We start from the raw sequence: 26,973 nt of genomic DNA, 5'->3' as shown, positions 1-26,973 counted from the left end.
AAGTTTTTATTCTATTAACAGCTTATATAAGATAAAGATTACTTGTACTTTAAAGCGGTGGAGTTCTTGGGTAAAACCATCTAGCTCTAGTGTATCTTAGTGCCAGAGAAGACTCTTGATTACCAGTTTAATGTTTGGATGCTCGTAGTTTAATTTGGGTTTACAATTCCTTCTTTAGTCAGTTTACTAAATTATATTTTTCTAGAAAATTATCCATTTCTTCAAAGTTTTCCAAAGCATTTGGAAATTTTTATTTTTATTTTTTAAGATTTTGTTTACTTATTTGACACAGAGCGAGACACAGTGAGAGAGGGAACAGAAGCAGGGGGAGTGGGAGAGGGAGAAGCAGGCTTTCCTCTGAGCAGGGAACCCGAAGCCGGTCTTGATCCCAGGACTCTGGGATCATGACCTGTGCTAAAGGCAGACGCTTAACTACTGAGCCACCCACCCAAGATTTGGGAATTTTTAAAAAATATCTTTTTATCCATGATGTCCTGTTGTTATACTATAATATACCTATAGATTGATTAATTGATTTATAGAAGTTTATTTATTTATTTGAGAAAGGGGGGCAGAGGGAGAGAGACAATCCTGAAGCAAACTTCCTGCTGAACTCAGAGCCCATGGGGGGCTCAACATGGGGCTCAATTTGTGACTCAATCCCACAACCCTGAGATCATGACCTGAGCAGAAATCAAGAGTTGGATGCTTAACTGACTGAGCCACCCAGGCACCCCTGTTTATTTTTTATCTCATTTATCACCAAGTGTAATTTTTGATTGGAGAACTAATATATTTTTTCAGTTATGGAAAATTCTTAACAATGATCTTTTCAAAATACTGCTGCCTCTCCTCTTCCTTTAGAGCATAGCTACTAGATAAAAATTGGAACCTCTCCATCTACGTCTATACTTTTTAACTGTACTTTCATATTAAAAGGTTTTTATTTCTGGGGTGCCTGGGTGGCTCAGTCGGTTAAGTGTCCAACTCTTGATTTTGGCTCAGGTCAAGATCTCAGGGTTATGAGATTGAGCCCCAGGTTAGGCTCTGCACTGGGTGTGGAATTGCCTTGAAATTCTCTGTCTCCCTCTCTCTCTGTCCCTCACCCTGCTCATGCTCTCTCTCTAAATTAATTAATTTTATAAAGTTTTTTACTTCTGTACTAAACATGATAGTATTGATCCTTTTTTATTTCAATGGTTATCTTTTTCATTTCCAATTTTTGAACTGGTTTATTCCTACATAACTTATTTTATCACTTATGCATGTTTTTATTTCATGATTTCTTATTCTCTGTCTTTATTTTTATCCTTGTAGATTCTCAGCATACTTATTTTATTTTATTTTTTTTAAAGATTTTATTTATTTATTTGACAGACAGAGATCACAAGTAGGCAGAGAGGCAGGCAGAGAGAGAGAGGAGGAAACAGGCTGTCTGCAGAGCAGAGAGCCCGATGCAGGGCTTGATCCCAGAACCCTGGGATCATGACCTGAGCTGAAGGCAGAGGCTTTAATCCACTGAGCCACCCAGGTGCCCCTCAGCATATTTATTTTAAAGTCAATGTCAAAGGCTTTTAAAACCTTATTTTACCTAGAATGAATTCATAATTCATTTATTGGTTTTATTGACTATCTTTGTAAACATTCGATTTCTGTATATATGTAGGCATTTTGTTTGTAGGATTTTTTTAGGTAAACTCATTATTAAAGTGTAGCACATATATAGACAAGTGCACAGATTATTAGTATACAGATTAAGGAATTTTCAGAGTGAATTCACCAGTGTAACCAACATCTGGGTCAAGAAATAAAACATTACCAGTTTCTTAAAACCCTTTCCATGTATCCCCTCTTAATCACTACTACCCCAAAGATAACTATTATCTTGTCTTCTAACACAATAGATTAGTTTCATTTCAATGTTCAATGAGAAGCTTGTGTTTGGCCTCCCCCCATCACCTCCTCCCCTTCTCATCTTCTTTAAGATTTTATGTATTCATTTGAAAGAGAGCATGCAAGAGCAGGGGTAGAGGATGGGCAGAGGGAGAGAGAGAGGGACAAGTAGACTCCCTGCTGAGCACAGAGGTGGATCCCAGGACACTGGGGAAATCGTTTCCTGAGCTGAAGGCAGACACTTTACTGATTGAGCCACCCAGGCTCCTCCCTCCCCACCTTCTCATCTTTGACTCTCTCCTCCAGTTGCCGGGGGTGGGGGGGGGATTTGGGGGTGGTGGGGGGGGGGTGGTGGAGTTGTCTCAGCTCTTATTAGTGAGTCCTTGTCTTTCAACTCTGCCTAAATAAAGCTATAGCCCCAGGTAAAAAGTTAATAGGGATTTTTTGTTTGTTTGTTTTTAGCTTCCTTAACAGAGCCAGGGAGCGCCCCCCCCCCCCACCACAGGTCAGCCTGGTGCTGACCTTCTACACCTGACATAGAGCACTCTAGACCCCACTTACCTCACAGAGCTGAATCTCACAACCACTGCCTTCTTCCAGACTAGGAACTCAGCACCATCTTGCAATTCTGTTCTGGTTCTTGTTCACAGAGATATAATCTTTCTATTTGAGAGTGGCTATGTCTTCATCTCTTCTCTTTTGATATTCATCTACGATTAGTCTTTGGTTGGAGTGTGGGTTGGGGAGAGGGGATATCTGAACATGATTCACTACGTCACCTTCCATATTCCCAAGTGATCTAAAGTTTTATTCTATCATCTGCAAATATTAGCGATTATCTTGCCTCCTTTTCAAACTTTGTAACTTTGATCCCATTTTATTGTCTTGTTTCCCTGGCAAGAACTAGACCTTTCAGTACAATATTTCATAGAAGCACTGATAGCAGACATTCTCATTTGTTTCCAGTTCTAAATGGAATGTTTTTAATGTTTCACTCATAAATATGGTCATTGCTATAGGTTCTTGGTAAACAATTTTTCTTAGGTTAAGAAATGTTGGGTATTAAATTTTGTTGTGCTTTTTTCTTCTACATCTATTGAGATGAGCATATTTTTTCTTTAATTTTTCATATGTGAATTACATTAATATATCTTCTAATGTTAAGCCATCTTTTCATTCCCTGGATTAAACCCTACTTGGCCATGATGCATGTTTAGTTCTTGTTATCCTTTATGGGCTTAGATTTGCTGATAATTCAGGTTTTTACGTGTCTGTTTAATAGTGAAATTGGCCTTCCATTTTCCTTTCTCCTTCTGTCCTTGTCCAGTTTTGATATCTTCATTCTTTTCATAGAATGAATTTAGATTCTCTCTCCCCTTTTCTATTCTCCAGAACAGTGATGAGAATCGAAGGATTGGTAGAATTTTTCTGTAAAACAGTCAGGCCTGGTAGAGTTTTTTTGATGAAGAGATTGAAAACTACTGTTTCAATTCCCTAATGCTACAGTTTGACATTTGACTTTCTGTTTTTTCTTTCTTGAGTAAGTTTCAGTAAGCTATACTTTTCTAGGAAATTGTCCATTTTCTAGGAAGAAAATGTATTTTGAACTTTTGGGTGGATATAAACATGCTCTTTTATGGTTTTAAAAATCTAATCTATTTATATCCCCTTTTTATTCTCTACATTGTTTACCTGTGACTTCCCTCTTTTTTTCTTACTCTGCCTTATCAAAAGTACATCTAGTTTATTATTCTTTTCAAAGAACCAGCTTTTCATGTTTATTGTCTGTGGCAGACACTATTCTAGGCAGTAAACAAAATGGGTAAAAATTCCTGCCTTCTTTGAAAGTATATCCTAATGTAGGGAAGTCAATAAACAATACACTTAATAGTAAACTAGTAAATGCCATAGGAGGTTAGAAGTGGATGATTGCTATAAGAGCAAATAGATCAGGACGAGGAGGATTGACAGAACTTGGGTGAAGGGCACAGGCAGGTGGCAATTTAAACGAGGTAGTTACCTTTGACAGGCAAAGACTTGAAGGAGAAGAGAGAGGATGTCTGTGGGAGGACACTCCGGGCAGAAGGGATGGCCAGTACAAACACCCTCAGGGGATCTAGGACTGTATAGTGTGAGAAAGAGCTGGGAAGACACGTGGCCAGAACAGAGGAAGCAGTAGTTGAACAGGCAGAGTGCTCCTGGAGCCCGTGGTTTAGATGATTCAGGCTTTATTTTTATTTTAACATAATAACCTCTTTAAAGACTATCTCCAAATGCAGTCACATTCTGAGGTCCTCGGTGTTAGGACTTTAATATATCAATTTATAGGGGCAACTTGATTTATTTCATAACAATATCCACTTCACCGTGGCCTTTAGTCTTTTCTGGTTGAGTAATAGTCATGTTCTATTCTGGCATTGTATCTTTATACATGAAAACTATTCACAGATTTTGGTTACGGAAGTGATGTGTTTAATAAATTAGTCAGAATAGTGCACTAGCTGATTTATAATAAATGCTTGTAAGCCCCTGTTTCTTTCTTCCTCTCAAGAATACTTTTCTTCCTAGTGTGTAAAGCTGGTGATTCACAGACCTGTACCCCTGGGGATAAAAATACATTATATGTTTATAAAAAAACTAAAAAAAATTTTTTTTAAATAGAATACTTTTCTTCCTTCTAAGAACAGATGACCTCACCTTAGACCTTTCTTGTTTTTCTTTTGTTTTTTTTTTTCCTCCAGGAGATGTACCTCCTACCGCACAGACAAAGTGCAGTGACTTCCAGAATGCTAATCTTCTCCAAGGCACCAATCTCAAAGTCCAGTTTCTCCTCTTCACCCCTTTGGATCCCAGCTGTGGGCAGCTAGTGCAGGAAAGTAGTGACATCCAAAACTCTGGGTTCAATGTCACTCTGGGAACCAAACTACTCATCCATGGATTCAGGTGGGAGTAATCAGCCAATAGAAACATTCCAGCTAGGAACTAGAGAGTGACCATAATGCCATAGGAAGTTAGTGGGAGCAAGAGGAGAAATGGATTTATTGACAGTCCCATGTTTCATCTTTCACCTCCTGCTCTCTTTGAAGGTGTCTCATATCAATGTGAATACACATTGTATTGTTCATTCTTGTGGGTCTTGTGCATTACTCCTCCACTCAGTCTTGTCTACAGCTCTCAAACAGTAAATAATGTATGATCCTGAACAAGTTGCCCCAGCACATGGAGCCTTGGTTTCCACGTCTGAATAAAAGGGAAGTGGTACAGATGGTCTCAGTGATCCTTTTCTCCCTGAAGCATGCGTTTTATGATTCATTTCAGCCAATGAGGTCATAGGCTTTGTGCAATCAGAGTAACAGCATGGTGTTTTTATCCAAGGGTTTATTTCCTCTTCTTCATTTCTTCCCTAGTTTCACGATTTAAAAACTTCCACTCATGGGTGCTACTTCCATCATCTCCTGAGGTTAACCTTCCTCAGGTGCTAGACACTTCTCTTCTCCAATTTCTCTGATACCTTATAGTCCAAATTTTGTTGTAACACTGAGTCTCAATTCAACCACCATCCATCCTTCCAACATCTTCTCTCCAGAGCCCAGTGACAAGGCCAAAAACAGAGGAAGGTTGGTGGGAGGAAAGGAGAGAATGCAGTAAAATAGTAGTGATATCAAACAACTAGAGATGGGGCCGTCCAACGAAGAGGTGGACACCGAGGCACTGCACAAAGGATTACCATTACAGAGTCTCTGGGTTCCCTCTGCTTCTCGAGTCACTGGACTCCGGGGACCCAGCCACCTCCCTCCTTAGGCCTTCTTCCTCACTCTTGTGCCAAAGTCTCTCCTCCAGCAAATCACATATTCAGCCACTCTCCAAGGCTGAGTGTATCCCAACCCAGAGATAGCTAACAGAGCTGGAGAGCTCAGCAGGTTGTCACTCCATCTGTTCCTAGATCCCCCGAAGCCACGTTCTGTGGCACACACCCAGTTTGGGCTCCTCTGCCCACATGAACGTGCCCTTACTATTCCCTTACTGTGGGTCACTGAGAAAACTTCTCCCCGTCTCAGTCTCTTGGGAGAGCTTTATGAATTTTTTTTTACCATTCTCCTTTTCCTAGAAAAGCCAATTATACTGTAAGTTCCAAAAGAATAGAAAATGTATCTTATTTTTCTTTCTTTTTTTTTTTTTTCAATTTTTATTTATTTATTTGTCAGAGAGAGAGCACATGCAGGGGGAGCAGCAGGCAGAGCAGGCAGAGGGAGAAGCAGGCTCCCCACTGAGCAGGGAGCCTGATGTGGAACTCCATCCCAGGACCCTGGGATCATGACCTGAGCCGAAAGCAGAAGCTTAACCGACTGGGCTGCCCAGGCATCCCATTATTTTTCTTTATTTCTCACAAAGCACCTAACCTACTGCCTGGCTCATTGAATTAATGAAAGGATGACTGAATGAACAAGTAAATCAAATCATCCCTCAAAGAGAGTGCTTATATTACAGAATGAGAATTAAGATGGCAAATCATAACTCTAAGGTCCAAAGCTATCTCTTCTCCCCCATGAGTGACACAAGCAGGGTCAACATACATGGTGTGTGCAGTACGCACCGCACAAAGATACCAGACTGGGGCTGATGGGGCTGAAATCCCACGTGAGTTCCAGGCCCTGTTATGAGGCTGCACCTACCAGAAACAAAAGGCCCTTTTATAATTTACACAAAGTCTCCATATATACAGGCTGAAGCCCTGGTGACTTTGGGATTAAGCTCTCCCTATGCCCAAAATGGTTAAATGCCAAAATGCCAAAATTTATTGCTCATTTATACCCTCCTTAATTGTTTTGACCTTCACCCGCCCCCCAACCCCATTTATTCTGTTAATAGAGAGTGTCGTCATTTCCATGACAATTGATATTGACTTAACAGATAATTTTCCTATCCTTCCTTGGCCCCCTGTCTAGGGCTTTAGGTACAAAGCCTTCCTGGATTGATAAATTCATTGACAGTCTTCTTCGGGCAGCAAATGCTAATGTGATTGCTGTGGACTGGGTTTATGGTTCTACAGGTGTCTACTTCTCAGCCGTGGAAAATGTGGTTAAGCTGGGACTTGAGATCTCCCGTTTCCTCAGAAAACTCCTGGTAGGTGCTGAAGGGCTTGGGGGTGAGTTTTGGCTGCTTATGAGGAGACAGAGGACAGAAAAGAGGCATCAATACATGAAGAGGAGCTTTAGAGCAGAAGCAGAGCCACCCAGTAACTTGTGGGTCTTCCCTTCTAATCTCCACTTTACCACATACAGTGTTGACTTTGGGCAAGTTGTTGCCCCTCTCTGAACCTCTGCTTCTCCTCTGTAGAATGTGCCACTGACGTTAGATATAGAGTCCCTCAAGAGGAAGTGGCCATGGTCATTACTCACACACTTAAGGCGCCAAAGAGAAAGTGAGGCAGTCATCAAAGTGGGGTGTCTAGGAAGAGAGCAAGTCATGAATGGGATGAAAATTCTGCCTTCTTCTCCCAAAGCATGTGTGGGGGTATGTCATACCCAGGGCCCTCTGATTCTGAAGCTTCAGGGAAAAGTGTGAGCCTGTGAGGCCAGGGGCTGCTGTGGCCCACATGCAGTTTCCTATAAATGCCCTATTCTAGGTGCTGGGTGTGCCAGAGTCTTCAATCCACATTATTGGAGTTAGCCTGGGGGCCCACGTTGGGGGCATGGTGGGACATTTCTACAAAGGCCAATTAGGACGGATCACAGGTAACATTATTCTCTGCCCATCCTCCCAAGTTTAGAGATAGAGAGAGAATGCCCTGGCAATGCCTCTGTTGAGGTGGGCAGAGGAGATCTTTGTTCTTATGATTGAATTATCTATTTCCACTAAAATTTATTTATTGTGGCCCTCTTGCCTGAAACAGTTATTGTGTGATCTCTAATGTCAGTGTAAGAAGCCACGTATTTCTTCTGAGCCTCAGTTACTACCTCTGTACAATTAGTTGTAATAGCTCATATCTGCTTGGCCCACTGTGGAAATCACCCTTAGACAATTATGCTAAATACTTGCAAAAGCCCTGGGGACTTCATGCTTCAGAAGCTACTCTCAATGAATAAGGGACTAGAGCTGTGTGGTAGATACCCCGATCTTTCTGGCCCTTCAGTGGGACAATTCTGAGTCATGTTCTACAAAGCCTCTCAGAAGGGTCCCAGTGGGCTAAGACCCAGTTGCCCCAAATGAGAAAACATTCGTTTTTTTCATACTCTAATTTTCCTATTCCCTCACTATACTCTCTCTGATCTTCTCCCAAATAAGCTTCTTGGGCTTCAAGTCCTTGTCTCAGGGTCTGCTTTTTGGGAAAGAGAGAAAAAGGCATTCAGACTAAGACATGGGGATAGTAATTTTTACTTCACTGTGTTGTTATGAGGACTAGCACAAGGTCTAGCACCCAGTAACTGCTCCAAAGATTATAGCTGTTGTGATGAGTACATGAGGATCAATATTACTTACATTAGCCCTTACCAAATGACTGATGTTATCAAGCTCATTTCAGAGCCAGAGAAGCTAGGTCATTGAGAGTTGTAGACGACAACGTGGGGTTTCCTGGGTACAGTGGTCCTGAGCTGTCCTCTTACCCTTGGGTCCTTGGTGGAGGACTGGAGGAACTGACTGGGAAGGGCCCTGAGAGGTGTGTGGTAGGTCCACGAGGGCTGCGGCAACTGAGAGGAAAGGGCCCCTGACATCAGTCTGTCCCAGCAGGCCTGGACCCCGCTGGACCGGAGTACACCAAAGCCAGCCTGGAGGAGCGCCTGGACCCTGGAGACGCCCTCTTCGTGGAGGCCATCCACACGGATGCTGACAGTGAGTGTGGGGGTGGGTGGCCCTCCTAGGGGCAGGAAATGAGCCCAGAAGGGGCTAGGTAGCCAGTATCTGTGCGGTTCTGGGCAGTTTCCCTCCTTTCTGAGCTTTTGTTGAAGGGAGGAGTCATCTTGATCTCTGATTAATACTAAACCTTGTGATGAGGCTGTGTGGGGGAGGGGATTGCTGTCTAGCAGGCATCTGGGAAAGTCATGCTGCTTTTTCAGGGTGAATGTGACTGGCCCCATGGGATTGGGGCATTCCATGTCTGGGGCAGATACTCAGTCCTGTCAGGACTTCCCTCCTCCCTAGTGAGGAGCCCAGCCCTTCAGACCAATGAAGAATAGAATCCTCGCCGCCAACAGTGACAGGCATAGGAAAGACCTACAACCCTAAATACATTATGACCAAATGAAGCTATTCTGACCATCTGGGAAGGAGGGGTAGGCATTCTTCCTCATTTCTACCCCTTATGAAATGCCCAAGAAGTGGCCAGGCCTTGTGTTCAGCATGGTGGGTGCAGGAAGAAATAATGCCTATCCCTCACCAGAAGAGTGTGCAGTTCAAGTGAGAAGTGTCCGTGTCTCATTCCTTTGGGTCAGAAGCCGCCTTCTAGCACCTAGCACTCACAGATTCAGAGTTCTGGAAGAAACCCATGGAGTCATATTATTTAACCCTCTTTTCTACCTTCATCATCTCACAGATAGGAAAGCAAAGCCCACTGGCCTCTGCCTAGCTGTTGGGTTAACCGGTTAATTGTCAAGGTTAACCCTTCTGTTTTTAAATTTGCTAAATAGGTGACTTTTAGGTTCCTATTTACCAGAGTGAGGCCTCTCAGTCCCCTTCAAAGTTGGGGGATCCCTTCTTCTAATGTGACGAGGGGGGGAAGCATTCCATTTTGTCTAACCAATTTTTATTGAGCTATGAGTCAGCACTGAGAATACAGCAGTGTGCAGGGCATTGAAGAAGGTCCCACCCACGTGGAAATAGAGACTAATTGAGCAGGCATTCATTCATTACTTCCTACTATAAATATTAGATACTCACAATATGACAGGCATGGTGCTGGTATTGGGGATATAGCAGAAAAAAAAAGACAGGCAGAGTCCCTGCTGTAGGCTGTAGAACAGACAAGTAAGCAGACATAATTACACACTGTGACTACGATGGTGGAGGAAGGGGAACAGAGGGTGATTTGGGTGGGGGAGCCCCTTCAGATAGGTTATTGAAGAAAGTCTATCCAAGGTGAGACTTTGCAGGTGAAAATGAACCAGCCCTGGGAAGATCTGGGAAAACATTTGAGGTAGAGAAAAGCAAAGTCGGGATGTGAGTGGGGACAGCAAAGAAAACCACATAGTCAGATAGCAGAGAGTGAGGCAGGAGAAGGGGGGCCTGCTCAGTCTGGCCATGGGGAGGAATTTACAATCTATTCTACAGGGAGGCATTAGGATTTCTTGTAAAGATTATTGTGGCTGCTGGGCAGAGACTTGGCTGCAGGGGATGTTAAGGGAGCCTGGAAGCTCATTATAAGGAGTTTGCAGGAGTGGTTTGGATGAGAGATGGTGGGGGCTTACACAGGGGTGGGGGGGAGTAGAGACGTTGAGAAGTAGAAAGATTTGAAATACAGTTTGGAGGTAGAGCTGACCAGACAGGTGATGGGCTAAGTGTAGGGAATGAGGGAAAGAGAGGAAGCAAGGACAACTTCTAGGTCCTTGGCTAAGCCCTGGATAGATGCCATTAAAAAAGTAACATACAGGGGCACCTGGGTGGCTCAGTGGGTTAAAGCCTCTGCCTTCGGCTCAGGTCATGATCTCAGGGTCCTGGGATCGAGCCCCACATCGTGCTCTCCGCTCTGCGGGGAGCCTGCTTCCTCCTCTCTCTCTGCCTGCCTTTCTGCCTAGTTGTGATTTCGCTCTGTCAAATAAATAAAAATTTTTAAAAAAAGTAACATACAACCAATCTCTTACAGTAGTGATGTGGGAAGGGGAAAGATGTTACAAAGAGGAAACTTGGGGTCTTTGGCAGCTGGCTTGGACCCAGTCTGAGGGTCAGATATGGCCACATTGATGAAATTGGTACTCCAGGGCACAATCTTTCAAATTAGCCAGGTTTCTGCTCCATCAAGATAGCACAAAAATATGAGGGGGACTGTGGAAATGTGGCCCCAAATATATATCTGCTGAACTATTGCTCCAAACAAAATAAGCGCTTGTTTGATAAGGACATTTACCAAGCTTATAACATTTGGTGAGTTATCAGAAAATACCAGAGTTATTTTTCTTGATTTTATTAGACAAATATGATTATCTGCTCATGGCTTTATTCTTCTTGGCTGCCTTTCAGTGTAGAAAACAGAGGGCACGGTCTGCCGTGTCCCAGCACTAGGGAGTGAGGCAGGCACCCAATGAGCACACAGAGTGGGTGGGCTTCCAAAGTCAGAGTTCAGGCTCTGCTGCCAGGGGACCCCCCTGTGGGGCCTGGAAAATATGCCTCTGCAATCCAGAATAATGGGATTCTTCCTCCTTTCAGATTTGGGTATCCGGATTCCTGTTGGACACGTGGACTACTTTGTCAATGGAGGCCAAGACCAGCCTGGCTGTCCCACCTTCATTCATGCAGGTCAGAGAGCCAGACGGAGCTGGGGTTTGGGTGAAGCCCTAGTGTCCTTTGCTATGCCCCATAATGCCTTTCCCTGCACTTACTGAATACATGTCTTTAGGAGCCCAGGGAATTCTGGTGGAGGAGGGCCCGAAATGAAAAGCTTGCACCATATTTTCACTGGCCTCCCCATTTCTTAGGTCCTGCAGTGATCGATCATCACTCAAGCCAATAACCCTATTCTTCCTGAGCGCCATGTTGTGGCATGGTCCACACTAACTATATCCGGGGCAAGAGCCTAATTGTGGCAGAAGTAGAAAGACATGCCCAAACCTGGCTAGCTGAAGGATCAACCCACTGTTGACCATTTCCCTAAACTTATTAAATTTGGCAGTTCCCCAGAACTGTTTTCAAGATAATTATCTTGAGTACATTCAATGAATATACACTTCTTCTTTTCTAAATACGCAATTGATGCTTGAACAGCATGAGTTTAAACTGCACGGGTCCACTGATACATGGGTTTTTTTGATAAATACAGTAGAGTACTCTAAATGTACTTTCTCTTCCTTATGATTTTTAACATTTTCTTTCCTCAAGCTTACTCTACTGTAAGGATACAGTATAGAATACATATAACCTACAAAATATGTGTTAATCAACTGTTTATGTTATCAGTAAGGCTTCCTGTCAACAGTAGGGTATTAATAAATAAGTTTTGGAGGAGTGAAAAGTTATACATGGATTTTCTTTTTTTTTTTAATTTCTTTTATTTTTGAGATTTTTATTTATTTATTTGACAGACAGAGATCACAAGTAGGCAGAGAGGCAGACAGAGAGAGGAGGAAGCAGGCTCCCTGCTGAGCAGGGAGCCCGATGCGGGGATCTATCCCAGGACCCTGGGATCATGACCCAAGCTAAAGGCAGAGGCTTTAACCCACTGAGCCACCCAGGCGCCCCTATACATGGATTTTCAACTGCATGGTGCCCCAACCCCCTTGTTGTTCAGGGTCAGTTGTATTCTGGAATGTTCTCTTTGAATACATTCTTTTTAGCATTATTTTAAATAACATTGAATTTGTCAAAAGTTAAGGATCAAGGGTTGTTTAATCTTTTTTTATTCTTCTTATGAATGTAGTCAACCTATCAGCATTTTTTATGAGAATTTTATCCTGATTTCTGTTTACGGTGTTTTTAGTCTTTTCCTGCTTTACCAAATTTTTGACACTTTAAGGACTCTTTTGACAATCTTATTGAATAACCTCTAATCTAATTTACCAAATTTATTGATTTTCCAAAAACACGTTTCTTTTCACAATTTATAGATTTTCTAGCATTTTTTTTTATCAGATAGGATCTTTTTGGTTTTGATGACTTTGAATATTTCTGTGGCATTTTAGGTGGCCACTTTTCATTTTTCTTCATAACACAGTTTGAGAAGGGTTAGTTTGTGTCCCTTAGCTCCCTATTGCACCTAGAAGGAGCTTGCCCATAGAGTGTTCCAACCATGGGGGAAGGCAAATTAATACAAGCTCAGACTTGGTTGCTGGTCCCAGAGTGGGCGTCCCAAGGTGAAGGGAGAATCTGAAGACCCAGAATCCTAGAGCTGTGGCTCACTGTAGTAGACCTCTTAGCCCAGCCAACTCATCTGTTGTGAGTTACTTCAAATTTGTATACAGTAAACAATAACAAGAAAACCAAGTTTTTATTAAATTGGGACATTTGGTAAATTCAGTGTATCGGTCATTTGGCCAGGTGAACTTGAAGCACATTGACTTTCAGAGATTTACCGTGAACTGCTGCTGACTCCCTTGAATGTCTCATTGCTACGTTGGGTATCATGAGGTTGTAAAAAATTGGGTTGTGTAGGTGATGATGAAGAAGGTAAAATGTGCAAACAGATATTCACTGTAAGAAGTGGGTCAGGATTACCAATTCCCAGCAAGTTCCCATTTTCCAAAAGAGAGTTTGCGTGATCGTGGAAGATGGATCTCAAATTAAGCAATTTTTTAATAAAGATTTTATTTATTTATTTGACAGACAGAGATCACAAGTAGGCAAAGAGGCAGGCAGAGAGAGAGGGGGAGGTAGGCTCCCTGCTGAGCAGAGAGCCCAATTCAGGACTCGATCCCAGGACCCTGGGATCATGACCTTAGCCGAAGGCAGAGGCTTTAACCCACTGAGCCAACCAGGCACCCCTAAGCAATTTTTTTTGGATAGATTAAGTTTACATATCTCAGGAAAATTCAAAAGAAGAGGGAGAATATAGTAGCCATGTCTGTTAACATTTTAAAATGTGACTCAGGAGATACCATGTATTTATTGCCTGCTGGAATATAAAATTCAACAGAATTACAGTAAGCAGGATGGAGAGATTTTCATTTGTCTTAAACTAAAGACTTGGTTGTATTTCTTTCCCCCTGTGCAGGTTACAGTTACCTTATCTGTGATCACATGAGGGCTGTGCACCTCTACATCAGTGCCCTGGAGAATTCCTGTCCACTCGTGGCCTTTCCCTGTGTCAACTACAAGGCCTTTCTTGCTGGACAATGTCTGGATTGTTTTAACCCTTTTCTACTTTCCTGTCCAAGAATTGGTAAATGCCACCCCTTTGGCTTCCTTTGACAATTTCGGGAAAGTTCAAGTCTTGCTAGTTACCACCTCTGTAAGTCCTGATTTCCTATGATCAAGAAGTCTATCCAGCCAGAGTAAGAAAATTCACCAATAAGGTGTTCAGCCTGTTCCCACCTGGAAGAAGACATTTGGCCTTCCACGTCCCACCCCTCACCCTCTATATTGCTGCCTGATGCCATATTTGCTCTGCACACACCTTTTACACACAGCACACAGCCCCTCATCTGCAAGTCCAGACTCAGGACACTTTAGAATCATTGGTATAGCCCAGAGCCACTGCCTCCACTCCAAGATCAGATGCTTGCCACAGGTCTTTCTAGCTAGGCCAGTCATTCTCCAACTCCTGATGGACTCTAAATCAAGGTGTGGTGGTGAGCCCCCAAGAATGGCACCCATGGCCCACCTTAGAGGCTTGAGGCTGTGGTGGCCACGGGCCAGCTGGAGGGCTGTCTCATTGCTTGATGGCTTGGGCACATTCCTGGATCCAGGCCAGTCTGGGGAGAAGGGCTTGGAAAAGGCGGAGGGATCTGACCTCAACTCACCTTCCACAGGTCATTGCTGAGGATATCCTAGGGTTTTCCAAGATTAAGGATTTCAGGAATAACTCTGGGCAGTATAAATAGCTCCTCCCTCATTTTCTCACTTCTCACCCCTGGCTGCCACTCAGAGCTGCAGCAGCCTGTCATTCCTTCTATGAATGAAACGGATACCAGCCTGACAAAATGTTAAAGTAGATGTAGCTTCCCACAATAAAGCAAATCAGCATGACTTCCAACTCAGTGGGCATATGCCACAATTTCCCCCAGCTGTGATGGGCCTGCTGCTATAAACGGCCACCTCACACTGTCTGCCAGCGTCACCTCTTGCTACACTTTCCGTGGCCCTGAACACCCCAGGGAAATGTGAACTACTTGAACTAACTGAACTAACTACTTGAACTTCCAAGAATATTTCTTTTCTTGACCCTGTGGGTCTTTGACTAACTGTATTCTCTGCTTGGAATGCCCTTCCATAACTTGTCGACCACTATTCAGGTCAAACACTTTCCTGTGCTTTGTCTGCACAGGGTATAAATGCCATCAAAACAATGCCTTATAGATTATTTTGCCAATTGGAGACATAATTTTAAATTTATGTTAAATATCTCTTGAATGGGCCAGATGATTTGAAGAATGTACTTCCTGCTTGTGTGTTTATCCTTGGCTGGACTGGGTTGCAGGTACCCCGGGACTCACCATAGGGCATGGCATAGAATAAGCATACAGTGGCCTTGTTTGCAGAATGAACGAGTGCATGAATGAATCCAAATGTGGTTGGGTGCCATGGGACAGTGCAATGGCCTCCTCAGGGCTCTGCTGTCTTTGTCTTTGCCTCTCTACTTCCAGGGCTGGTGGAACAAAGTGGTGTCAAGATAGAGCCTCTTCCCAAGGAGGTGAAAGTCTTCCTCTTGACCACTGCCTGGGCTCCATACTGTGGTAAGTCGGGGGAAAGACATGTAGCTCAGTGGTGGCCGAGGTGGGAGGTGAAAGACTGGGGCAAAGATAGGAGGGGTGGGGGGGGAGCAGCAGCTACTGGTCTTAGATCCTGAACTTTCAGATTGCTCTGCTTCAGATGAAGACTTAAGGCCATGTTACTGTCCGGATACGTCTCCTAGTTCCTCCCGCCTCCCTCCAGGGTGGGTTCTCTGCAGTATGGTATCTGGGAAGGCCCCCTCCTTCCTACATACGTTTTTGCTCCCTCCTTGGTGCCCACCTTATGCATCTCCCACCCTGGCCACCCTCCCAGATCAGGGTCTCTGAAGAATATTAAACCTTGCCCTCTGCCCTCCTTCCCGTACATGTGCCTATTCCAGTTCTTCACTGTTGCTTCTAACCATGGCGGTTCATTGAAGCGCAGATGCTGGGAAAAGATGTTAAATGTGAGAGGAAAGTGTGTCTTAGAATCTATGAAATCCGTCCCAGGTTGGAGCATCATCTTTCCCTGTGCTATTTGCATCTTAAGTAGAAGGACTATACTTCCTTTTTTATGCTGTTATCTGGGATCTTGTCTGGTTTATTGTGGGTACAGGACAAAAGTATGCTTGTTAGGATGATAAATTATATGGCCATGCTAATTCTGATTTTTGGGTCAGCTTTTTTCTGGTTGTTGGAGGGATCTTTATAGCCATTCCTTCCTTGTACTAGAACTTCTGGTGCCATGTGATGTGGAGCCTGAAGCTCAGACTGTGGTCACACAAACTTGCATTTGAATCTCAGCTTCTGTACTTACCAGACATGTGATCAGGAGATATGACTTAAACTTTCTGAACCTCTACATCTGTGTAGAAAATGAGAGCAATAACATACCTACTTCAAAGAATCAGCTGTGAGGATAAAATTAACTAGTATACAGGAAGTTGCTAGCACAGTGACGGGAACTTGGTAAGTAATATGGTCCCTTTCCCTTTATCAGTCAGAATCAGAGGAGACTAGATGGGGGTGCTTATCATGCTAGAGAGAATTCCTGGAGCATGTGGGCTACAAGAGTCCACGGTGGGCTTCTCACATATACCCACTCACCTGACAACCCAACTCTGAGTAAGGTGTGAGGAAGGAGAGGCTCTGAGAGGTGAAGCCTCTTGCCCAAGGCTACACAGTGGGGTGGAAAAGGCAGAATTCAACTCTGGGTCTTCTGGTTCCCAAATCTATTCTCTTTCCATGCCACCACCCGCTTCCACACTGGCCTCTGCTCTGCTTCTGAGAGCCAATCTGTTCTTTACAGCCGTGTTTCTTGGTCACTCCTCTGTCCCCACCGCCCTCTCCAGAGGTCAGCTCGAGGGAGGATGCTTTGTTCAGTGGCAGCAGAGGCGGCAATGCCAGGACCAGATGTCCAGTTTTCCTTCCAGCCCCGGGCCAGCTCTGCAGCCACCTGAACCGACTGCTCCCCATCTGCACAGCCAGGAATACCGGCAGGGAGCCTGGGGCGCACTTGAGGCTGGAGGCATGCGAAGGTCCCTGTTGAGGCAGATGCATGGAGTCGCCATTTTTGTGACTGTTTCCTATTTGTGGTGAGATGCCCTCTCTGTGGTCCAGCAGCATGACCCTCTCTATTCACAAACCTCAGAGAGGCACAGAAAGAAAAAAGCCAGTGTGAATACCTGCTTGTCTACATGCTCTCAGCCTTGCAGTTCTCAGCTTTTTGTTCTGAGCATTGCGGCTAGGACCCTCCTCTACCTGGGGGGATGGGCCATCCACCTGGCGGTTCAGGGGGCACCAGCAGCCTGTAGCTCCCCACTCTCACCCACCCCCCAGACCACCACGGCACTGGGCTCCCATTGCCACAGCAATGTTCGGTGGTCACCCTTGACACCTGCTAGGCATGCGCCAGGAGGGCAGAGAAGCTTCTCCAAATAATAATTTTCTAACAATATTACTTTCCCCTTGTAGGACATTATTTCTCATGAAGTGCTTTCTCCCCATTACCTCATTTCATCCTTGCCATGTTCTGTGAGGTAATGTCAAGTGTTGTTGTTTACAGATGAAGGAACCAGGACCCAGAGAGGTTGAGTAACTTAGGGAAAGGGACACAGTGAGGAAGCAGGGCCGGCCTCGGATCCAGGTCTCCTGGATCTCCTCCCATCCAAGGCTCCGTGTGCTGCTTCCCATGTCTCACCCTTGCACAGACTAGATTCCACTCCCAGCTCCCACCCATCCAACATTAATAGACATGACGCTCCCGGGGCTTCCAGATACTGAAAAGAGAAGCAGAACTGTAGGAAACTTTGTTGATGAGGTGAGACTTGCTGGCAAAGGAAGAAGTGGTGTAATATACCAAACTCAGCCTAGAGAATGAAATCCCTAAAGCTTACATAGTTTTCGGTTATCCACTCCAATTCAGCCCTTGCCCATCACCATAACAATCCACATCCCCCAGCAAACAACTGAGAGACAGAAGGGGCATGGCATTGGATGTTTTCTGCTACAGAGGGGAAGCATACAGCGTTGGTTTTCTTTCCTGTGGGTTCTTGGCGTCCTAGCACCTGTCAGTGAGTCTTATTACCAGCCCCATGGGCTCAGCTGGATCACAGCACTCCTCCAGCCTAGTGTCATGTCTACCTAAAGCCATTCGATGTCCCTCCAATAGCTGCCTATTAAACATGACAAATGAAAAAGTACAAGTAGGGCGGAAGTGAAGGATTGCCTCTCCAGCTCTGTCGGGACCAAAACACCAGAGAGGTCTGTGAAAATGCCCCAAGACCCAAGATGCTGCAAAATGCTGCCAGCTGGGCCTCCCCCTTAATAAAGGATAAGGTGTTAGAGAAGCTGTAATTCTTTTTAATTTCTCTTGCCAGAGAGACAGCAGGTCCCAGGGTATCACCATGAGCCAGGCTCCTCATCCAGTCGGTGTCAATGACATAAGCTTTGACAGCCCCAGGATCCAAGCTGTCTGGGAGCGTGCGGATGCCACAGACACACCCAGGCTGTGACAGAGAGGGAGACAGTCATCTCTTACACATGAGTGGGCTTCCTAAAACTGGGGGGGGGGGGGAGGAGGGGAGGGTGAGTGCTACATTTTATGAGTTCTTATTTAGTATAAGAGACATCCTTTTCAGTTCTTTCAAAATCACAACACGAAGATAATGTCAGCAAGCTGGGAGGAATAGGATGTTCTAGCATTACAAGTAATAACAAAAACTAACATGTATCGAATGCTTCCTAGTCACAGGCACTGTGTAAGGACTTTGTAGATATTATCTCATTTAACTCTCATTCAGAAATATTTTTATGACCCCCAGTTTACAATGAGGAAGCTAAGGATCTGGGACGGCAGGTAATCTGCTGCTAAGAGGCAGATCTCAGATTCCTGCCCTGCTGCTCTCTGGGGCTTGGCGTGCGTTGGGCACCATTGACCTCTGGCCCAGCGTCTGCTCTGCTTTGGTTTCCCAGTACATCACAGCCTCGTGGAGTTTTACTTGCAGGAGCCAAGGAACAAGGACACCCTCATCTCCGTCACCTTCCTGAGCAGCAATATTACTTCCTTGGTCAAGATCACCATGTACGTAAGTGCCCCTCCACACACACACACACACACACACACACACACCCCTCCCATGACAGCCCTGTGTGCTTACTGAGGGGTGGCCCGAGCCCACCAGGCTAGAGGTGGGGTGAGGGCAGTACCTACGACGGATGCACCCACAGACACATGCTGGGAACGGTCCCAGGTTCAGGATCCGTAGTGAATCCAAGAATGGTGTATTTAGATAATACCAGAGGAGGCTGGTGAGAAAAGTAATGGGACGTCTTGAGGGCTAGTAAAAACATGAGAACTGGGTCCCTGATAGGAAACATTAGTCATGGAAATCCAGGAAGGGGGCATCAGTGATGTCAGCAAGTAGGAGGACCTCAGCCACTAGCCCAGGGAGGGCTGACCAGAGCCTGGGAAGCACCTACTCCTGGAAAGTGGGTGTGGTACTGGGTGAGTTCCTAGAACTGAATCGCAGGCAGAGGGTCAGTTAGCAAATGAGTACGAGGAGAGCAGGGCTTGAGGCCATGTGGTGCTAATCCTAAGAACCAGGCTGAGCATTTCCTTCCTTTGGGGGCACATTTGGGTCTACCGGCTGGCAGGACCAGGCTTGAGGTGGGACGATAGAGAACTTCAACTGGAGGCTCAATGCCGGCAAGGGAGAAAAACCCAGCAGCAGAAGTGCTTGTCTCTTTAAAAAATGCAACTGGTCATGGGGCACCACCCTGCCCTGGGCCTGAGGGGTGGGTCATATGGAGCAGGTGTCTTTATGATAATCACCTGTGGCCATCAAAGAATAACCACGCCTAAAAAGTAAGCTAGCCACTGGAGGTGTTATCAATAGAGATGTTAAAAGGATTTAAGTTTCCTGGCTAGCTTTCTATAAAAGTCCAGCCCTAGAGGCCCTGTTGGCAACCCTGTCTGGACCCCTCTCACTCTTGAGAGCTTTTTCTGTATCTTCACTTAATAAACTTCTATCGCTTGGGGGGGGGGCTGGGTGGCTCAGTCATTAAACGTCTGCCTTCAGCTCAGGTCATGATCCCAGGGTCCTAAGATTGAGCCCCGCATTGGGCTCTGTGCTCAGCAGGCGGGAAGCCTGCTTCTCCCTCTCCCACTCCCCCTGCTTGTGTTCCCTCTCTCACTGTGTCTCTCTCTGTCAAACAAGCAAACAAACAAAAAACCCCAAAACACAAAACCAAAACTTTAAATAAACTTCTATTGCTTTACTAAATAAATAAATAATAATAAAAAGCAACTGGTTAGTTACTCATAAGCCAGCAGGAACCAGAGAGGTTGCTGTCTCAGTCAGGGTCCAGTCCAGAAACCAGAGCCCAAGCTTGGAGTCCAAGAGAAGGAATTGAACCCAGGGAACTAATTACAAATGTGTCAGAAGAGTTGAAAACCCAAAAGGTTAGTGGGGAGGCACTGCAGGGATCAGCAACAGGGAAGGGGCCAATGGCCTGTGGGGTTGTAGGAACAGAGCCCTGGTGGTGGTGGTGGTGGTGGTCATGGTGTTGGTAGAGTGCCGGCTGGATCCACCCAGGGAGGAGGCTGCGTGGTGGGAGCCGGCAGCAGGCAGGAAATACAGCCCCTCTGGAATCACAGCCAAAGTGGTCTCCCCACTAAGTGTGCCTCCTGCAAGTTAGACCTCGCTGGGACCTGCCGGCAGGGGAGCCTGAGACTTGTGGGTTGCGAGGGTGGGGATGAAGCACGAACGTGCAAACACGGGAATGAGCAGTGCACGTGCACGGATGTGTCCAATTGTCCACAGTGGTGGGTGTCAGGAGGACAGATAAGACAGAGCCAGACCAAGGCTGAGAAGGTGACGTTTGAGTAGTAATTCTCAGGAGTTACCCAATGGAGGGTTGGTGAGAATGCAGCCCAGGAGCAGGAGCTGAGAGCAGGGTGAAGCACTGGGAGAGAAGGCTGGGGCGGGGGCACTGCTCAGGACCAGACTGTGCGAGGTTTGAAGGACAGATTAGGGATTTTGGTTTTTATCTCGAGAGCGGTGTGGGAGCCAGTGGGACTTTGAAACAGAAAAGTGACCAGATCAAATTGGAATTTGGAAAGATTTCTCAGGCTGCAGCGTTAGACATTAACTGTACTAGCAGGGGAGACAAATTTCTGTCTGTGCCCAGAGGAGCACACTTCTGGACTCCCAAACACCCTGCCACCAGCCAGGACTCCGGCTCACAAAGGTCACAGAGAGAGAGGGATGGCAGGCAGGCAGGATCCCAACACAGACCTTCACGTGCCCACCTAAGTCTTGCAGATAATAGCTGAATAATTTTCACTACATCGGTCTGAGGTCGTGTTATTTCCACCAGGTGTTTTCATTGCTTCTCCTGCGCTTTGGTAGATGAGATGATGCTAGCAGGAGTCAAGACAATGACACACAACTGGCCTCTGGTTAGAATCACCAGGAGAGCATTAAACACCACTGACCCCTCCCCACCCAAGCCCCGCCCCAGGCCAGTTACTGCTGAGACTCTGGACGTAGCCTCAACCACTACACTTTTTTTTTTTTTATTTACTTTTTTTTTTTAAACATTTTATTTATTTGACAGAGAGAGATCACAAGTAGGCAGAGAGGCAGGCAGAGGGAGAGGAGGAAGCAGGCTCCCTGCGGAGCAGAGAGCTCGATGCGGGGGCTCTATCCCAGGACCCTGGGATCATGACCCAAGCTAAAGGCAGAGGCTTTAACCCACTGAGCCACCCAGGCCCCCTCAACCGCTACACTTTTAAAAAAGCCCCCCAAGTGATTGGGAGGGATGCCCACAGATTGTTTCTTCCTTCTCCCCAAAGCTATTTGCATTTTACTCTTGTAGAAGACTCAGAACGTGGTTATCTTTAATTCCTTGGTTTTTGTTTTTGTTTTCCTTTTTGCAGAATAGAAATCGAAAAAAAGGAGGGGAGTTTATGTGTGGTCTTTCCCTACTTTCTATAGCTTTGTGAAACCCCAGGATTTCCTTCTAATTAGAAAATTTACCCAAATCAAGACCTTAGGTTGTTGCAGAAAAATAAAAATCAGACCAGAGGGGCGCCCGGGTGGCCCAGTGGGTTAAAGCCTCTGCCTTCAGCTCAGGTCATGATCCCAGGGTCCTGGGATCGAGCCCCACATCCTGGGATCGAGCCCCACATCCGGCTCTCTGCTCCGCAGGGAGCCTGCTTCCTCCTCCCTCTCTGCCTGCCTGCCTCTCTGCCTAGTTGTGATTTCTCTCTGTCCAAAAAAAAAAAAAAAAAAAATCAGACCAGAGAGAAACCAAGTGACCCTTGGAGAAGTAAGGGAACTCGGGTTTATTTTACTCTGGCAGACCCAGAGAATCTCCTGCTCGCACTGGAGATTCTGGGCCCAGGCAGCAGGGTTATAGAGCTTTTTATAGGGGAGTGCAGGGGTTCAGGTTCCAAGGGCTGGGGGCGGGGGAGGCTGCTTTAGATGGGAACAGTAGTACAGGGAGCCAGTGGCGGGAAGCCTGTTTACAAAAGCAAAAAGGGCTGGTTATCTCTTGCTCTACCCACAGAGCTAGTAACTTTCTATCTGCTGGGGCCTTCTGGGCCTGGACCTGCTCTGGGTAATTTTCCTCTTCAAGGTCACTCACAGCATCCTTCATACCCTGCTAGTTTGTAAGCTCTTCTATCCATGCAGCTTCTTAAAAGGAAAAATCTTATTTTGTCCCCCCTCTGACATATTTCAAAACACTTCTTAAATTAAAAAAAAACAAAAACAAACCAGGAACAGCTTTTAAAGTCATATAGAATCTTCCTCAAAAGAAAAAAAACAAACTATATGACTAACCTGGGGTTAAAAAGACACGAAGAGACATTTTCTCACTCCAAGAAGTCAGAAAGGAAAGAGAAACCATGTGGTTGAGCCGTGTACCCCCTATTTGATCATCCCCAATGCCCAACGCCCCCTGCTCTCCTCATCTTTCTACAGGCCCCTACTGCTTCTGAGCCTGGAGAGGCCATGGGCTCAACACAGGAGGCAAGTGCCTTCCCTGCACCCCAGGGTTTTGCTCAGTTTGGTGGAATCCCCACAGGCTTCCTTGTTCCACACCAGAATCTTGTCTTTGTCACCTCTCTAGATTGGTCACTTCATACTCCTTCCATCTTGGGTCAAGAGAGAGCTGAATCCTGCTTTCACTCTGGGTCACTTAGGTTGCAGTCGAGGCATACCTAACCCTGTGGGTCAGGCTCATGGCTAGTATGTGGGAGAGCCAGAGATTAGACATAGGGCATGTGACTCCAAAGCCACACAGTTGGCAGGAGACAAATCCTGGGTACCACGCCAGCTCTGTCTGGTTTCAAGATCCGTTTTTTGTTTGTTTGTTTGTTCCCATCCACACATCCAAGCTCGGCTTAGTCCACACAAAATTTATGGAGCTTAATGCCCTAAAAGAAGGCTGTACTTCCAGTAGGTAGATCTAAAAGTGAAGATCTTCTCCAATTAGGAATCTAAGAACACAGACTTTTTTTCCAGATATGAAAAGCCAAGAGCTACTATTTTGCTGCCATGTCCACTTGTTTGCTTTCAAAAATCAACAACTATTTTCTGAACCATGTTTAAAGCTGTGAGTATGTGCATAGGGGGCTGGTGAGTGTAATACAATGGATTATGATTCCCACCATCAAGGAGTTCTTTTGTGCATGACAGCTGGACAACACTACCAGCAGAGCCCCATAGGAGCCAAGGGGGAAGCAAAGGCCGAATGTGCTTGGGTAGCTTAATTTCCCTTTCCCTTGCAGACCTAGACAGGAACTCCAGGGGAAAGGAGTCATAGCTCATGCCAACCCTCAGTGCCAAATAAACCAAGTGAAACTCAAGTTGCATTCTTCCCACCAAGTTTGGAGAAAAGACCGGACTACCATTGTTGGGAAGTTCTGTACTGCTCCTTTGCCAGTCAATGACAAGTAAGCCCCAAATCAACCCCACCCCAGCCCTCCCCGCCCCACCCCACCCTACCCCACTCTGGCACACCCACAGGACCAATCCTGACCTTAGATGTGACATTTGTTGAGGTGCAATCTCATCACAGTGGTTAGCTTCCTCAGTGAAGAGATGACAAAGACCCAGCATTTTCTTGAATTTCCTATGGGGCCATCTTGGACTGGAGGTGTTAGAAAGCCAAAGAGGGTGGAGAATGGCTGGAGTGTGGGTGAGGAACAGAGGGAGCGCGCACACCCCTTCACCACTTTCTCCATAGCCAGATACTCCCTGGATTCTTCCAGACTTAATTGTTTTCTTTAACTTTTAAAAAAAATCATTTACATTATTTTTAAGTGTATAATTCAGTAGTATTAAGTACATCCATACTGTTGTGCAACAATTATCACTTTCAACTTCCCATTCCCACTTCAATATAAGAAACTTCATTTTATCTGATGTATAACTGGATAACTTTATATATAAATATAGAATCTATTTTGTATATGTCTTATTTAGTTTCTATGTATGATTTTATTGGAACAAAGATTTCTAATTGCACAGCCTGGTCACAGTCACAGGCGTGGACCCTCCTGTGCCTCTAGCAGGGATTGATACTGGTCTTACCACCTCTGGGCACATGGAGGACAAGAGTAGTAGACTCCTATAATGGATGATCATAGACTTCCTTCACCTGACATTATGGGTTCACAAGAGCACACGACTCCTAGCCCTCTCTCCTGACCAATCACGAACCTGCCCTGAGGGTATATATCTTCTTGTTGCTCTTCTTTTGCAGCAAAAAGATGGTCTGCTTACCTGAGCCAGTGACCTTACAAGCAAGTGTGACTGTTTCTTTTGACCTGAAAATAACGTGTGTATAGTATAAGCCTGGACAAGATACATCCCCCTGGATTTCAGAGGAGGTTGGAGAGCTATGTTCAACTTATTCTAGGCCATTACTACTAGAAGGAAGGCAAAATTTTTGGTTATTTCCCCCATATTAACCATTTTAGAGGGGACAGATAGCTCATCTAATGGAGCTTTGTCTCTGTTAGCAATTTGAACAGCCTTATACAAATACCATTTCAGCTTTTCTATTCATATTTAACTGCAATTGCCCCATATCCTTGAACATCTGTATCTAGGATTCAAAAAAACATTCCGAAAATGCTTTTTAAAAAAAATAATAAAACACCATGGAATATCTGAATGATTTGCTTTATTGGAATGGAATTCTGTTATGTACAAAAAATGACTGTCTATAGGACTGGAGAAAATAATGGATACTGAATTCTCTGTACTAAAATAGCAATTGAAAAGAAGTTCTTGGAAAAAGAGAGGGGAGGGAAGGCAGGGAAGAAGATGGAAGATCCCTTACCATTGCCTCCTCTGGGTATCTGAAAGGTTTTGGGGATCAGAGAGATCTTTTGAGAATAGAAGTAGATTTTCTTAAAAAAAAAAAAAAGTAGATTTTCTTTAGGTCAGTGTTTCTCCAACTTTGTTATAAATTACCTCACATCAGCATAGTCCAGCAAGAAACAGATGATGTGCTCAAATTGGGTAATTTGCAGAGAATTTAATAAAAAGACTGTTGCCAAAGGCGTCGGTAGGAAGTGGAAGGACCACAAAGGATAGCGCAGTTCCCTGGGGCCAGGGGCGGTGGCAGCTGCTACTGTGCTAGGGCTGAAGGGGCAAGAGGGAAAAGCAACGGAATCTCGATACTGAGAGGGGCTCTTGACCTGCAGCGAAGGGACACAGTCACCGGGCAGCAGTCCCTCCTTCAGGGAGGGGACCGGGGAAATAGATTCTGTGACCTCCCTGTTCTCTCTGCTCTCTTCTCCTGCTCGTGCTCCCCACTGAATGACTCCAGCCAGAAGCCAGAAAGTAAGAGGCATGCTGTTGTGAGCCAGGGGGTAAAGCAGGACAGGGAGGGGTGAGAGTGGCTGCGATAGGGGTGAGGAACTGAAATAGCGCACACCCCTTCACCACTCTCTCCACGGCTAGGTACTCCCTGCATTCTTCTAGACTTAATCGTTTTCTTTAACTCTTTAAAACATCATGTTAATCATTTTTAAGTGTAGTTCAGTAGTCTTAAGTACATCCATACTCTTGTGCAACCATTAACCTCTTTCCATCTCCCAAACCTTTTCATCTTCCCTGGCTGAAACTGTATCCCCATGAAATAACTGCTCATTGCCTCTCCCCACAGCCCCAAGTAATCACTATTCTACTTTCTGTCTTTGTGATTTCTACCCTTCTAGAATACCCCATACAATTATACAGTATTTGCCCTTTTGTATCTGGCTTATTTCACTTGGCATAATGTTTTCAAGGTTCACCCATGTTATGGCATGAGTCAAAATTTCCTTCCTTTTCAAGGGTGAATAACATTCCATTGTATGTACAGTCCACATTTTGTTTATTGATTCATCCCTCCATGGACACTTGGGTTACTCCACGTTTTGGCTGTTGTGAATAATGCTGCTGTGAACATAGGCATGCAAATATCTGTTCAAGACTTAAAAAAGAACCTCAATAAATGTGCTTTGAAAGAAACTGCTACTTGCTGACTCATGCACCACAGTAAAGGTGGGAAAATGACATAACCTGCAGGCTGCAAATGCTTTCCTTGAGCCGAGTCACCTGCCTCACCAGACTAGAGAGCTCAGGCCTTTCTCCAGACTGCAGAAATGCAGCGAGAGGATAGGGGATGCGCTGTGAATACTAACCTACCTGCTTTATTTTCCGCACTGTCCACCACGGTCAGTAGGACCAATAACATGTCTGAAGAAACTTTCCCTAATATGCAGGTTTGGAGTTCATTTTTATTTTTCAAAATCCAAAACCCCTCTTTCTTTTACTTCCTCCCTCCTCCACCCGGGATCCAGGCAAGAACCTCCCTGGAGACAGGTCCCCCCCACCTACAGCTGTGTTAAGGCTGCATTTCCTGTTCCTTGCAGCTCATTTGCCATCTTGGGAGACACCACATAGCGCATAGTGCTTCCTTGGCTTCTCCTACTGCTTATCGATTTGAAGTGTGTGCAAATTATGCTTCTAAGATCAAAATTGCATTACGTGATGCTGACTGG

General features: G+C 45.2%; 1 protein-coding gene across 4 annotated transcripts in view; it reads left to right on the top strand.

The window, feature by feature from the left end:
* PLA1A (phospholipase A1 member A) overlaps window positions 1–25,219 on the top strand; it is a 40,115-nt gene extending 14,896 nt beyond the window's left edge. For 2 of the 4 annotated variants that reach the window (XM_046002376.1, XM_046002377.1), the window contains exons 3-12: window positions 4,635–4,836; window positions 6,840–7,017; window positions 7,520–7,628; window positions 8,623–8,724; window positions 11,251–11,340; window positions 13,748–13,915; window positions 15,339–15,428; window positions 18,879–18,987; window positions 23,704–23,868; window positions 24,681–25,219. In XM_046002376.1, the coding sequence (XP_045858332.1) occupies window positions 4,635–4,836; window positions 6,840–7,017; window positions 7,520–7,628; window positions 8,623–8,724; window positions 11,251–11,340; window positions 13,748–13,915; window positions 15,339–15,428; window positions 18,879–18,987; window positions 23,704–23,868; window positions 24,681–24,765 (1,298 nt within the window). In that variant the 3' untranslated portion in view covers window positions 24,766–25,219. Of the gene's footprint in view, window positions 1–4,634; window positions 4,837–6,839; window positions 7,018–7,519; window positions 7,629–8,622; window positions 8,725–11,250; window positions 11,341–13,747; window positions 13,916–15,338; window positions 15,429–18,878; window positions 18,992–23,703; window positions 23,869–24,680 lie in introns of those variants that run through there. The other 2 variants (XM_046002379.1, XM_046002378.1) reach the window with 2 other exon arrangements.
* Window positions 25,220–26,973: the final 1,754 nt, after the last annotated feature.

The sequence above is a fragment of the Meles meles genome, chromosome 4, assembly GCF_922984935.1.
Source record: "Meles meles chromosome 4, mMelMel3.1 paternal haplotype, whole genome shotgun sequence".
Classification (NCBI taxonomy): Eukaryota; Metazoa; Chordata; class Mammalia; order Carnivora; family Mustelidae; genus Meles; species Meles meles.
This window is presented reverse-complemented; position numbering and strand designations above follow the sequence as displayed.